This window comes from Dromiciops gliroides, chromosome 1, assembly GCF_019393635.1.
Source record: "Dromiciops gliroides isolate mDroGli1 chromosome 1, mDroGli1.pri, whole genome shotgun sequence".
In the NCBI taxonomy this organism is placed as follows: Eukaryota; Metazoa; Chordata; class Mammalia; order Microbiotheria; family Microbiotheriidae; genus Dromiciops; species Dromiciops gliroides.
The window spans coordinates 31,089,113-31,104,074 of record NC_057861.1 but is presented as its reverse complement, the minus strand read 5'-3'; the positions used below and the strand labels follow the sequence as shown (position 1 = coordinate 31,104,074).

The following is a 14,962-nucleotide window of genomic DNA, read 5'->3' as shown; positions in this document are numbered from 1 at the left end:
CAAATTTCATTTTCCCCAAGTATACGAGGGGCATCGTCATATTTGCTCTCTCTCTGCCTCAGACACATTGTGACAATCAAATAATTATCAATAATCCAGCAAGTTCTCTGAGCTCTTTGAAAGGCAGGAGTTATTGGAAGCCGGAGTGTTTTCTCTTCCCCAGTACCAAAGGAAACTCACAGAAAGCTTGCCTTTGTTACTGAGGCTCACATTCAAATAAGGTTCCTGGAGCCCCGGCATTTGATATGGTCTTTTTTTTTTTAGGGCAATGAGAGTTAAGTGACTTGCCCAGGGTCATACAGCTAGCTAGTAAGTGTCAAGTGTCTGAGGCTGGATTTGAACTCAGGTCCTCCTGAATCTAGAGCCAGTGCTCTATCCACTGCGCCACCTAGCTTCCCCCGATATGGTCTTTTCATAAAGGAGTTCTCACAACCACAAGAGGCAATTACTTTTTGACTTTTTCTACTTCGAGGGCAGGGACTATTTGCCTTTTTTTTGGTCTTTGCAGCCACAAAGCCCAGCCCAGCATTCAGAGCAAGGTAAATATTTCAGGGATGCTGCCTGAATGAATTAAAATGAAGTGGGAAAGGCAGCGCAATGGATAAAGCACAGGCCCTGGATTCAGAAGGACCTCAGACACTTGACACTAGCTGTGTGATCCTGGGCAAGTCACTTAACCCTCATTGCCCTGCAAAAAAAAAACAAACCCACAAACAAACAGAACCCACATTTGATTTGATAGAGAAAATGAAGTGGGAAATATGGGACTCTTAATGGAAATCAGGACACAAGTCCAAGGTGTTTTATGATCATCTTGGTATTTTATACTCTCAACTAACAAGGACAACGTTGGGAAAAGCCCCACCTGCCCCTGCCCAAGGGACTGAAGACCACGTAGGAGCTGGAGCAGCTTGAGCCCAGAGCGACACCTGGTGGCTCATTTGGATACTGCACTCTGAGCAGCTATTCTGGCAAAGAGACACTGCCTGACCATGAACCACCTTTCTCTGGGTCTCTATTGCCCCTGTAGGAGATATGCTTGCTCTTGCATAGAGGAGAATCTGTTATGCGTTATAGACATAAAGGTCAGACAGTTCCCTGCATTCCCCCAGTGACGGAGGACTCACTATCGTCTGAGAGTCCATTCTACTTTGGGATGGTACTCATTGTTAGGAAGTACTTTCCGTAGTTGGTTTCTTTCCAATTTTCACCCTCTAAGGGGCAGTATTAGTGGTCATCCTTGGGGTCCAGTCCCACATTACCAACTGCCTGCTAGACCCCTTTACCCAGCTGACTGATAGGCATCACCAACTAAGCATGTCCAAAATGGAGCTTATATAATCTCTGCTCCCCAAATCTAGCTTTCTTCCTAACATCCTTATTTCTGTTCTTGTCAGGGGCATCATAGAGAAGATCCTTGGGAAGTTATGGATTGGCTTCAATGGCTGGTGAGGGCCCTTCCAACTTTGAGAATCAGTGATTCTGAGTCAAAGGCCTGGGGCCACATCTTTTCCTTATTACTTGTGTAATCTCAGGCAAGTCATCTTACCTCTTTGGCCTCAATTTCTTCATATGGAAAATGGGGGAGCTAATCCAGGAAACATCTAACATCCTTCACAGTTAACAATTAAATATTCTCTCTGAAAATCAGATGTATGAAAATGCAATAAACATACTCACTTTTTCGTTTAAAACTGGCACATTAAACTCAAGAATGTTATTTGCTTCATCCTGGTAAATACAGATAAGTATTAATATTTCTCTTTCAAAGAGGGGAATTTTATAACATCAGAACAGTCACAACAAAAGCATGTAAATGGACTAACAGGGTTAAGGAGGTTTTATCTTATGGAACTAAAATAGCCATTTGCCTCTTTCACACTCATCCCAGAACCAAAGCCCAGACAAAAACAGAGAAATGAAAAGACATTTCACATACTATAAATTACTGAGTTAGAAACAAACTTGTGGGGCAGCTAGGTGGCACAGTAGATAGAGCACCAGCCCTGGATTCAGGAGGACCTGAGTTCAAATTGGGCCTCAGACACTTAACACTTACTAGCTGTGTGACCCTGGGCAAGTCACTTAACCCCAATTGCCTCACTAAAAACAAACTTGTGACCCCTGCAGAAGTATCCTTCTGCTGCTCATTCCTCCCTGCCTCCTTTCCCATCTAATATTTTCAGGATCTCTAGGCACTACTTACCAGGTAGGATGGGACAGGAATGGCTAAGGGGGTACCTGCCATGGGGGGAGGGGTTGGGGAGCTGTCCAAGGTTACAGTCTAGCACGATTTTCCAAAGGGCCAGACACATCACTTTGTGTTGTTGCCTCAGGGTTTTTCTACACCATCACAATACAATCAGCACAAATAGGTAGGGAAAGGTTGGGCCAGGCGGGCACCTTGGATTTATCCAGTGCCCACAAGATTCCCATATCAGACAGCCAGGAGTCAGGTCAAAGGCTCTGTTAAGGGCTAAAATTCTAGCTATTCTGTCTAAAATATCTAATGAGTGGTCGCCAATAAATTATAAGCTTTAGCAAGAGTTAGGCTTTTAAGCATTTATTAAGGAGAATAAGAATTTGGTAAAGAGAGAGAAAGGCCTAGATTCCTATCTATTAAAGGGAAAGCACATTTCTAGCCCCGCTCTCCCCCAGAGTCCAAAGGAAAGAGCCTGAGACTGAGCGCCAGTCTCTTCCTTCCTCCTCCCACTAGCCCGCATCACTTCCTGACGCCAAAGAAAAGACTCCTGGTCTTGCCCTCAAAGACCTTGGCTTCATGGGCGGAACTCTTCTATAGTAAGTCTCCAGCAGGTGGCGCCATTCCAATCGTTACAGTTCTATGGTGGTGGTGCCATGAATTTGTGGTCAGAATGACTCCTGGATGGAGACAGTGCCACTGACCAATCTTGTTTCTTTTCAGGGGGTAGAAGTTCTGGAAAGTGACTCGATATGAATAACTTATTCACAATCAGAGTGTCCCAAGAATAGAACGGGCTGCTTTGGAAGCAGCGAACTTCACAGAACAGGCCTTGAAGGGAAGTCTAGCCAATCACTTGCTAGGGATGATGTAGGAGGACCTGGATGAGCAGCCTCCTCTGGGTCTATGATTCCGTGACTGGCCAGCCTTCCCTCTGAGCTTCCAGGATAATATACATATGGGTTTGAGTCAACTTGGTATTCAGGAATTTCTTTTTTGAATATTTCTGACTACGTAGGAAAACAATGAGATATATTTGAGAACAAACCCCTCAAGTTGCCCCACTCCAGGGGCATTTTATTTGAAAGAAATGTCTACTGGGGGGAAAAGCTATGAAGGAGACTTTTCTCAATTATATAGTTTTTTATGATCTTATGGAAAAATTCTCAGAATCTGGGATTTCAGATCAAGGACTGAAAAAGCAAGGTATGCTTTGTAATAGGACTAGAATAGCGCAACTTTAAGAAAATGTTCTGAAATATAATAGATAGGGGCAGCTAGATGGCGCAGTGGATAAAGCACCAGCCTTGGATTCAGGAGGACCTGAGTTCAAATCCAGACTCGGACACTTGACACTTACTAGCTGTGTTACCCTGGGCAAGTCACTTAACCCTCATTGCCCTGCAAAAACAAAAACAAAAACCAAACAAAAAAACCCACTGACCCCCCCCCAAAAAAAAAACACCAAACAATTAAAAAAAACACAACCTTCAGTTGCTGAAATAGGATAGATTTTTTAATCTAAAAATAATCTAAATTGATAAGGGCATGACCAAAGTATCATACACCAAAGAATGACCATGTTTCTGCCCTGGCCCAAGTTTTCCCTACATTCTCACTTACCCATTCATAATACACTAGGTGGGTTTTGCTGTTGCTCACCAATTCTCTATAATTAGCAGGATTGAAAATAATGTATTCCTGAAATGTAAAAAGGAGAAACAATCAGTGGAAAATACTGTATTAGTATTATGTTTATATTTAGTCTTCGGTGTTGAAAATCAGACTCAGAGAAGGTGCTTCAGGCCTGACTTCAACAGCAGGGCGCCATGCCTCCTTCTCCTCTGAAGGAAATTGAGCTTGGCTCTCCCATGTACCCTCAGTAAAGTATTGTCTTATCCCCTATACACAACTGTAAACTCCATGAGGACAAGAACTACATGGGAGAATGAAACAGACTAGACAAATCATTTCCATGCCATTCAATTCAATAGGCATTTACTGAGCATCTACTACATTTTGGGGATACAAAGGCAAAACTCACAAAGTCCCTGGCAGTTACTCTGGTGGCCAAATGGAGAATGGACTCAAGTGGGGAGACTTGGGGCAGGCAGACCCACAAGCAGGCTGTTGTCCATTCTCAGCTCCCCCCCCCTCTTGCAGGCCCTGATCACCTCATGTCTGAACTACTGCAAGAGCTGCTAGGGGCTCTGCCTGCCTCCAGTCTCTCCCCACTTCAGTCCATGAAGTGATTTTCCTACAGTACAAATCTGACTATGTCACTCCTCAACTGCCCAATACATTCCAGAGGTTCCCTATCACCTCCAGTAGGCACTTAGTAAATGCTCATCAACCGACTGCTAGACCCGCACAACTGGAATACCACTTGGGCCACTCGCTTCCCTGGACTGCTCTGTGAATCAAATGGCATCGTGGATGTCATCCCATAGCCTATTTCCATGGTGACACAAAGTGAATTTTCTGTGACAGGATGTGCCCAGGGTTCCAGGTTGATCTTCAAGTTAATCCTTCCTTTCTTCAGCTCCAAATGGCGGGACTGACCTGAATGCCCGTCTCTGGGTCCAGGATGACTGAACATGCGGGTGTCTCAGTGTCCACTGTCCATCTCCAGATGCAGACTTTCTTTAAAGGAAGGTAACAAAGGGACGCATAAGAGACGCTTTCTGCAGTAGCGTGTGAGCTCAGTGTCCGTACAGCTCCAATGGCTAACATGGTGCCTCACGGTCACTGGGCACACCCAGCCAGTGGAGGAAAGTGGGGCCTCATACTTGGGGACGCCCATCTGGAGGAGCTGCTGCTGAGAGAGTGCTTTAATGGCAGACCCAGCGTGTCCTTTACCTGAAATGTCGCATCATTGATTGTCACTAAGAACTTCGCATCGTTCGTCATTGCCATGGCCTTAATGCCATTGCCATCTGGACAGCTGTCAAATATCGTGTGCACAGGAATGCTTCAAAGCAACAGAGACACAGGTGCTCAGTGACACATGACATTGCCGTTCAGGATAGAGCTGGCTACGTGATTCCCCCACACGCACACACACACCATTCTGATTCAGGAAAATTCACAGGGTCATTTTTTCACAAGGGCAGGGGCTGAACTTGCCTCTTCGCCTCCCTGTGACTTTGTCCCCCATTCTCCCAGTCCACCAATCCCCTTATAGTCTTACTTACATCTCTGACCCACCTGCACCCCATAGTTCACCATTTCAATGCCACCCTCCATGTCACCTGAGATTGTTTCGCTGCCGCCACTACCATTATCCCCCCATCTCATTGTGCCAAGTGCCAAGCCTGGGTCACCCCCACTGAAGACCTTCTCTGGACTTTGGCTGGCTGCTGAACACTTACTAGTTATCCCAAATCAGCTTCCTACTCGTCAGGCTTCCCGTGTTCCCCTAAATCTCAGCCAGCGGCCTCATTTTGGCTACAGATTAGCCTTTTTGGTGCAAGCACCACCCCCTCCCACCTCTTCCTCTAAGGACATGCTGTGCCACTTTGAAATCTCTCTGGGCCCACAGGAAGTCTTCTCTCACGTCCCTCTTCCCTTCTGAGGCCAAGCACATGGGACATCTTCCTTCAGCCACCATCATCAGTGGCGCCCTGCCCGCTGCCATCTCCGGCGTCTCCCTCCCTCTTCCCTCTGCTTTCTAGCATGCTCCTTCATCTCCCCATCCTCCCCTGCCCCACCTGCCCTGCTTGTCTCTCTGCTACTCCACCACACCTGGAACCCCTTCCCTAACGCTGCTCCTTTTCTGAGGCCCAACTCAGTTCTGATCCATCCGCAGACCCTTCCTCGCCTGCCCCACCCTCAAACACCATGACCTAAAGCACTGTCTACACTCAGGGCCTCATGTTAAAGGACACACACAACAGAGGCTTCTGGCTCATTCCTGTGTGTCCCTGTCACCGAGGTCTGTGTCAAAGACGACTGACGACTAAGCAGGAAGAATGGCCCCTGGGTGGGCTTTAAAAAGAGAAGCGACTTCCATGCTCTCCCTGGGTGGGAACAGGAGTGGGGCGGGGGTCTAATGTGTAGAGTGACTGAGCAGGGAGTGTTGGGTGCTACTCTCGCATGTGCAATGGAAGAGACACAGTGTGGTTCAAAGGGAAAGGACCTGCTCAGCGGGATTTTTATGAAGGTGCAAAGGAGGAGGAGGGAAGGGATTCTCTCTCCTTTTCCTCCCCAGCTGTAGTGATATGTGCCACACACGTGCACACACGCACCCACGTGGCAGGGAGTACATGTGTTTGTCTATGTGTGTGCCTGAGGCGGGGCTCGGCTGCCGCTTCAGCTTTGTTTCTTTTCCTGAAAAGGTGTGGCAGAGGAGGGATCCTGAGATCCTGAGATGTTTCTAGCCGGGGTGGCTATCTCACTCAGCTCAGGAGTTCTAGGGTGCTGAGTGGCAGCAGATGAGGCTTCACCCTTCTCAAAAGAGAATGATGACCACCCCCAAGAAGATCAGATAAGCCCTGGCTAGCCAGAAGAGATGGACCTCAAGTTGCTGCTTGGACAGTAGAGATCAAAGGTGAAGATGAAGTCTAGTTAGGAGTCCCAGAAGTCTCTTGTGAGTCTTTGCCTCCCCAAATAGTAAAATCAGAGTTAAAAGTTGTTGTTCGTGTAAGTCACTATTGTGCCATAAGAAATGATGAAGGAGGGGGCAGCTAGGTGGCGCAGTGGATAAAGCACTGGCCCTGGATTCAGGAGGACCTGAGTTCAAATGTGACCTCAGACACTTGACAATTACTAGCTGTGTGACCCTGGGCAAGTCACTTAACCCCCAATGCCCCACAAAAACAAACCAACAAACAAGAAATGATGAAGGGGATGGTTTTGGAAAAGATTGGAAAGACTCATAATAACTGATGCAAAGTGAAGTGAGCAGAACCAGAAGAACTATGTACAAAATAACAACAATGTTGTAGCAATAATCCAGAGTGAAAGACTTAGTAACACTGATGAGTCCAAAGGACTCATGATGAAAAATGCCATTCCACTTTCAGAGAGAGAGCTAATGGATTCAAAATGCAGACTGAAGCATATTTCTTCCTCTTTCTTGTACTGGCTTTTTAATTTTTATTTTTTGGAACATGTATAATGCAGAAATATGTTTTGCATGACTTTGTATGTATAATGAGTATTGCATATTTTTACTTTTCAAGGGGGGAGAGGGAAAACTAATTTTGGAACTGAAAATGAAATAAATTGAATTTTTAAAAGTTATCATTTATGTTTTAATTTTTTGTCAGTGCCTACTTAGGAGTTTTTTGCATTCAATGCATTTCTTTTGTGGTGGGAGAAACAAATAACTGCCCTATAATTGGTATCTGCTATCTTCTATATTGAGTAACTTTTCTTGAAGGGACCCTGGACGTGAAAAACAAAAAACCCCCAAAAACTACATTTTAGAAGATTATCCTCTGGGGGCAGCTAGGTAGCTCAGTGGATAAAGCACTGGCCCTGGAATCAGGAGGACCTGAGTTCAAATCCGACCTCAGACACTTAACACTTATTAGCTGTGTGACCCTGGGCAAGTCACTTAACCCTCATTGCCCTGAAAAACAAAAACAAAAAAAACCATTATTTAAATTTAAAAAAAAAAGATTATCCTCTGAGGCAGCTAGGTGGCACAATAGATAGAGCACTGGCCCTGGATTCAGTAGGACATGAGTTCAAATCCGACCTTAGACACTTGACACTAGCTGTGTAACCTGGGAAAGTCACTCAACCCCAATTGCCTCAAAAAAAAAAAATTATCCTCAAGACTCCAGAGTTGGGACATATTGAGTCAGATGGTGAGAAAAACCCTTGAGCCCTCTCTCTGTCCTCTCTTTGGGACTAGGCTCCATAGGCTGAACCTGGATCCTTTTCCTTAAGTCCTACTGTAGTCAGCTGAGTGAAGAGCCTGGTCCTCGGATGACAGACTCATCCTTGTGGCCTTTCCAGCCTGCTCAGACCTGCTCAAGTGAGTATGTGACAGGCATGGCTTTAGTGGATGCAGGGCTACCTCCCCACCAAGATGAGGCATCATGGGAAGGCGTCAGTGGTGTTCCTTTCATTTATCCAGGGGGAAAGCATGTAGAATCTTGGGAATTTTTCTGATTTAGTTTCTTTTTGTTTTTTTTTTTCATGGCAGATGAGTTGAGAAATACACGGTCTGTGGAAAAAGGAATTCAAGATACTTGATGCTTATTATTAAAGCCCTTTTGTGAGATAACTCAAGTAACTATACAGACACATGAATAAAAATAGTTTTTACATTGGGTAACAGTTCTGAGAGTTTAGTACAAGTGGGGAAAATAAAGCTTAAAAAGAAGAAAAGAAACAAGAATATCTTATAGTAAAAATGTCTTCAAATCAAAACTCTTCTACAAACAATTTTAAAAGCAGGAGGCAAAATAAGATGCATGGGAAAAGGAATTTTTAAAGAAAAATTTAGTTTTAGGATTTAAAAATTCAAACCCGGTAATTGTCAAGTATTTCTTCTTTGTTTTTCTCCAAAAGTATCTGTATAATTTCATTCTTCTGCTGGTTTCCTTTGATAACATTCAGGGAACAGGATTATTGTTAAACAGGAAAAAATTTAAAAGTCTGACCATGTCCTAATGATTGAGCCAAAGGATTTGCTGATTTAAGGATTAAAAGCTTCTTTTAAATGGAAAAACTGAACAGAGGGTTACTCCTCTAGCCCTCCTAGAGCAAGCAACTAGCGTTCCCTTGGAAAATAGGACCTGTAGAAACATGGCTTGGTTAGTACCAATGATGACCACAAGAAAGAAAAGCAAAATATTCAATTCCAAGCCTACCCCGAAAAGCAATCCCAGACAATCACCAGGCACTGGGGGCCTTTGTCAGCTGTTGCAATCCACCTTCTGTTTTCACTCACGCAAATGCAAGTGATCACATTACTGTGGCCCTATGGAGACAGAGAAAAATATCCCTTGAAACACAGAGGTCAGAACCAGCCCCATCTCTCAAAGGAACTGCTTGTGGGGTGAAAGTGGAGGGGGAGAACAGGGCCCCACTGGGTTCAAAGCATCTTCCTTAATACCTTATGCTTATTTTACATTTCTGTGGGTAACTGTTCTCTCTCCCAATAAAATGTAAGCTTCCTTAAGGGTAAGGCCTGTTTCATTGTTGTCTCTGAATCCCCCAAAACTAGCACGGTACCTGATGGATGGGAAGACCTTAATAAATGCTTACTGATTAACTGATTGATTAACAAATACTGGGGGCAGCTAGGTGGCGCAGTGGATAGAGTACCGGCCCTGGATTCAGGAGGACCTGAGTTCAAATCTGGCCTCAGACACTTAACACTTACTAGCTGTGTGACCCTGGGCAAGTCACTTAACCCCAATTGCCTCACCAAAAAACCAAAACCAAAAACAAAACAAATACTACCAATGATTTAGACCTAGAATTGAACAGGAGGAGAGCAGGCTAGTTTGCCTTAGGGGAGTTGAAAAATTCTTTAAATGACTCTAAGCTTCTCTCTGAGACAAAGTCTCACCATTTTGATACTGATATTCAATTTAATAGTAATAACATTAACAATAATAAATAGTAATAATAGTAAAAATAGTAATAAAATAATTAAATTAGAGAAATGCAAATTAAAATGAATCTGAGGTACCACCTCACAACCATCGGATTGGCTAACAAGGCAGAAAAGGGAAATGACAAATGCTGGAAGGGATGTGGAAAAATTGGTACACTAATGTATTGTTGGTGGAATTGTGAACTAGTCCAACCATTCTGGAGAACAATTTGGAACTAGGACCAAAAGGCTATAAAACTGTGAATACCTTATGGCACAGTAATACCACTACTAGGTCTGTATCCCAAAGAAATCAAGGAAAAGGGGAAAAGTCCTATTTGTTCCAAAATATTTATAGCAGCTCATTTTGTGGTGGCAAAGAATTGGAAATTGAGGGGATCCTCGACCATTGAGGAATGGCTGAACAAGCTGTGGTACATGATTGTGATGGAAGACCATTGTGCTATAAGAAATGATGAACAGCATGGTTTCAAAAAAACATAGGAAGACTTATATGAACTTATGCAAAGTGAAGTGAACAGAACATCGTATATAGTAACAGCAACATTGTAATGACGATCAACTGTGAAAGACTTAGCTACTCTGATCAAGACAATGATCCATGACAATTCCAAAGGACCCATCATGAAAAATGCTGTCCACTTTCAGAGAGAAAACTGAACTCCTAATGCATATTGAAGCATCCTTTTTCCCCTCTCCTTTTTTGTCTGTTTTCATTTGAAGCATGGCTAATATAGAAACAAACACGTGTTGCATGACTTCACATGTATAACTGATATCAAATTGCCTGCCTTCTCAAGGAGGGGGGAAATTGGGAACTCAAAATTTTAAAAAATGAATGTTAACATTTTGTTTTACATGTAATTGGGAAATATTTAAGAAAAATATTGAAAAAATAATAATTAGTAGTAACTTTTGTTTATATAGCTCTTTAAGATTTGCAAAGCACAACCACCTTAGGAAGGTAGTGTATCACCCCATTTTACAGATAGGAAAACTGAGGCACTAAGAGGTTAAGTGACTTGTAGAGAGTTGGGGGAGGTGGCTCAGTGGATAAAGCACTGGCCCTGGATTCCAGAGGACCTGAGTTCAAATATGGCCTCAGACACTTGATACCTACTAGCTTTGTGACCCTGGGCAAGTCACTTAACCCTCACTGCCTCGCCCCCCCACCCCCCCAAAAAAAAGAGTATCTGAAGAGAAATGAAAATCAAGGTGCTTTGACTCCAAGCCAATGGCTTCATCTTGCATACCACTGCTAGACTTATCTTCTAAGTACTAAGTCAAATCTCATATAATGTCTGTACAGTACTTTGCCAACATTAAAGTCATACAAATGTCAATGGATTCTCGGCAGCAGCGCAGCATTGTCCTATAGCCTACAGAAGCGCTTTTATTTTGAACCTAAAATGTCTCCTCCCAGGTTTCCTATGTTAAGCCTACTTCAAAAGTCCACCCCAGCCCACTGAGCTCATTTTCTCTCCCTGCTACATCCATCTCTCCCCATACTTGACTCGTGCTCAGCTCCTTCCCACCTGCACTCTTTCGTCCCATTAGAGAAATAACAACCCTTCCCCACGCCTTCTGGGACCCTTCCCCACAATTCAGCTCACGCTGTACTTTTCCTCAAGTGCTTCCTTAGGTGGTTTGGAGTCAGCAGTAGAAAGTTTTTACACTTAATTTAGGGGCATGGTAAGGTTGATCAGGGGCCCTCATCAATTGTGTGACACTTCCCCCCTAATCCATTGAGTAAAATGATAGACTGTGAGGGGCTAGTGACAGAGACAATGAGACGTAAAGCAGAATGAGGAGGCTCCTGCTGATCCCAGGGGAAAGGTTTTAACAGGTGGTAATGTCTACAGTGAATCCATGAAGCAGCATCCAGTGGAGACTGCAAAATTAAAGTCACTGGGAGGAATGAACTGACAGCGGGGCTCACAAGCCCCCACCAGTGTGTCTGCCTTGACTCTAGGCAGCTAGAGAGCATGACTAGCTTGGAACAAAGACATTTACTGAAATCATATAGTAACAGAACGTTGTCCTCAAGTACCCAGGGCAGTTTCACACCATGTGGGTGGGAAGAAGGGACGTCCATTGGGGTTTACAAGTGGAGAGTGGTGCCCACATAAGGAAACTGTGGGGCCAAGGCACATTCGAGGAGTGGCATCTCACACTTCTGCTCGGGGCTGCCAGTCACTCATCACACTGCCCCTCTGACCTGCTTCTGACACTTTCCACTAGATAACACCTGACTGCAATCACCATGGCCTCCAGCTTCCAGCTCAGCTCAAACCCTGGCCTGGGGGCTGCTATGACTGTTTTCCAGAAGGAATCAGCAGGAGCATCTGTCCACTGCTCCCGGGGGCACACTGTCTCCTGAGCATCAGGGCCCTGGCCCCAGGCAGCAAACAGACTCAGCCAGATTCTGCTCCATGCTTCTGCTACAAGAAGCCACTTCCAGGAGAAGGAGGGAAAGAGGGAGGAGAAGGGACGAGGGAGGAGAAGGAATGAGGGAGGAGAAGGGACGAGGGAGGAGAAGAGACAAGGGAGGAGAAGGCGCTACACTAAGAGGTGTAGGGAGGGGAACAGTGTGGAGCACACTCTCGACAGCTGAGCCCTCCTTCCGTAGGCGGCCTCCTTCCCAACTGCTTGGCAGCTCGGATGCTAGCAGGGGCTCACAGGCTAGGGATGGCTTCTCCCTTTCAAACCAGTCTCTCCCTATTCTCCCAAGTCAGTGAACTCTAGGCAGCTCCAGCATCTTTCCCAAACTCAGTGGAACGGATGGTCCCTCCTACTTCTGTCTTTGTTAGCTGTCCCTTCCACCCCATTAGAGGTGCTCACTTGATCAGGGGTCCCCCAATCAACCCCTCACTATACCTACTGGCCATTCCCTCAGGGCTGCTAGGTGGCGCCATAGTGCACAGGGCACCAGGCCTGAAGACTCATCTAGAATTCAAATCCTTACTAGCTGTATGACCTTGGGTGAGTCACTTAACCCTATTTGCCTCAGGTTTACTCTCAGAGCAGGAGGCCAAGGGCTGCCTGAAAGGGTTTTCATGGGGCCACAGTCCTGGGACTGTCTCTGTCCCTTCATTAAAGGAAATGTCCTTACCTGGAGATGGCGCTGACAGTTCTTCAAGGCATCGTAGAGCACAGCGGTGTGGGAGCTGACGTACAGCACAACCCTGTGGTTTTCATCCCGCATGTTGTAAATGGGGAGGGAGCTGTTCCAGCCGTAGCACCAGGCCAGGTTCTGTAAGGGAAAACAAGACCCAGATACCTCAACACGCCACAAGGTAGATGTGCAACCTCCTGACCCTGACCCAGACACCAATTTCTTTTCTTTCTTTCTTTCCTTTTTTTTTTGCAGGGCAATGGGGGTTAAGTGACTTGCCCAGGGTCACACAGCTAGTAAGTGTCAAGTGTCTGAGGCCAGATTTGAACTCAGGTCCTCCTGAATCTAGGGCCGGTGCTCTATCCACTGTACCACCTAGCTGCTCCCTTTCTCTCTCTCTTTCTCTTTTTTTTTTCTTTTTTTAGTGAGGCAATTGGGGTTAAGTGACTTGCCCAGGGTCACACAGCTAGTGTTAAGTGTCTGAGGCTGGACTTGAACCCAGGTACTCCTGAATCCAGGGCCGGTGCTCTATCCACTGCGCCACCTAGCTGCCCCTCTCTTTCTCTTTTTTTCCAGACACCAAATTCTTGACCCCTTTCTTGGGGTCAGAGGAGAGATGCCTGTTAGATATGGAAACCTTGGAGCTGCGGGGGCCTCAGCTAAGTCACTCAAGCCCACCCTCTGGCCTCCCACTTCTCTATCTGATTTCTAAGCTTCCTGCCAGGTGAAGAAAAGGACAGCCTGCATGAGTGATGGAGACAGGGCTTTGAAACTCACCAGGAACATTATCCCACATGAACCTCACCTGTAAGGTGAGGAAACTGAGGCTCACAGGCCAGCCTATGATCACAGAGCTAGTAAGTAGAGGAGACAGGATTTAAATCCAGATCTTTGGGACTCCAATTCCAACCTTGTACTTCCTAAAAGTGCTCACACAGGATAAACACTTTGCTAGAACAAGCCTAGAGTTGGGCTATTAAATCTTCTATTAAGAGATATCCTAGTGGGAGAAGAATTTCAAGTCAGAAATCCAAATTGAAGAACAAAAAAAAATAACGTTAGTAAAACTCTTTAGCTAGCACTGACTTGCTTCATGAAAGTACCTACAGCTACTGGAAATGCAAAGTAATCTCTCATGATACAGTAACTAAGTAATATCTTAACAAAAAGCACATTGGGCCTAGATGTCATTAAAAATTGGAGCTCAAATCTATTGCTTTAGAAAGACCCAAAATGGGGCAGCTCGGTGGCACAGTGGATAGAGCCACGGCCCTGGAGTCAGGAATAACTGAGTTCAAATCTGGCCTCAGACACCTAACACTTACTAGCTGTGTGACCCTGGGCAAGTCACTTAACCCCAACTGCCTCACTTAAAAAAAAAAAAAGACCCAAAATAATTCTTACATGAAAAAGATAGAAATTCTGAGAAACATGGAAGACTTGCATGAACTGATACAGAGCCAAGAAAGCAGAACTATGAGAATAATATACCCAAAGACCACAGTAATTTAAATGGAAAGAGGACAGACACACCTATAAGAGATAAGTGGAACCAGATCAGGACTGAGCTAGCTCCGGGACCACCACCCTTCATTCCAGTCTCCCCCACCCCTGGGGAGATAAGATTAGGTGTGGCTGCTGCCTTTTTGGCAGGAGGAGAGAGATGGCTTGAGAGATCCACTGCTATCTCTCACCCAATTCCCCCAGCCACCACCCACCAGTGAGGGATGGTCCTCCCTCAATAAGGGAACTTTCCACAGTAAGATGATCACCCCCATCAGTCCTCTATAAAAGTATCTGCCTGTTTCCTGCTCGAGGAGATTGGTATCTCAGAGCCACACCTCTGTGCCATGCCTTCTCCCCATGAGAAGTCCAAGGATTTCTCTCTTGGTTTCCCTTCCTAAATAAACTATTATCTTATTCTATTGGATTTGTGTGCAAGAAGGTGTAATTCTTTAGGTTACTCTTTTTTTGTTTTTTAAGTGAGGCAATTGGGGTTAAGTGACTTGCCCAGGGTCACACAGCTAATAAGTGTTAAGTGTCTGAGGCCGGATTTGAACTCAGGTAC

At 45.1% G+C, this 14,962-nt stretch overlaps 1 protein-coding gene across 1 annotated transcript in view; it reads right to left on the bottom strand.

Moving 5' to 3' along the window:
- Positions 1 to 14,962, bottom strand: part of CFAP251 (cilia and flagella associated protein 251) — an 80,351-nt gene that overhangs the window by 57,587 nt on the left and 7,802 nt on the right. Inside the window, exons 3-8 of the mRNA XM_043977285.1 lie at positions 12,892 to 13,032; positions 9,028 to 9,137; positions 5,060 to 5,171; positions 4,763 to 4,843; positions 3,824 to 3,901; positions 1,681 to 1,731 (exon numbers count right to left, since the gene is read on the bottom strand). Coding sequence (XP_043833220.1) covers positions 1,681 to 1,731; positions 3,824 to 3,901; positions 4,763 to 4,843; positions 5,060 to 5,171; positions 9,028 to 9,137; positions 12,892 to 13,032 — 573 coding nt within the window. The remainder of the gene's footprint in view (positions 1 to 1,680; positions 1,732 to 3,823; positions 3,902 to 4,762; positions 4,844 to 5,059; positions 5,172 to 9,027; positions 9,138 to 12,891; positions 13,033 to 14,962) is intronic.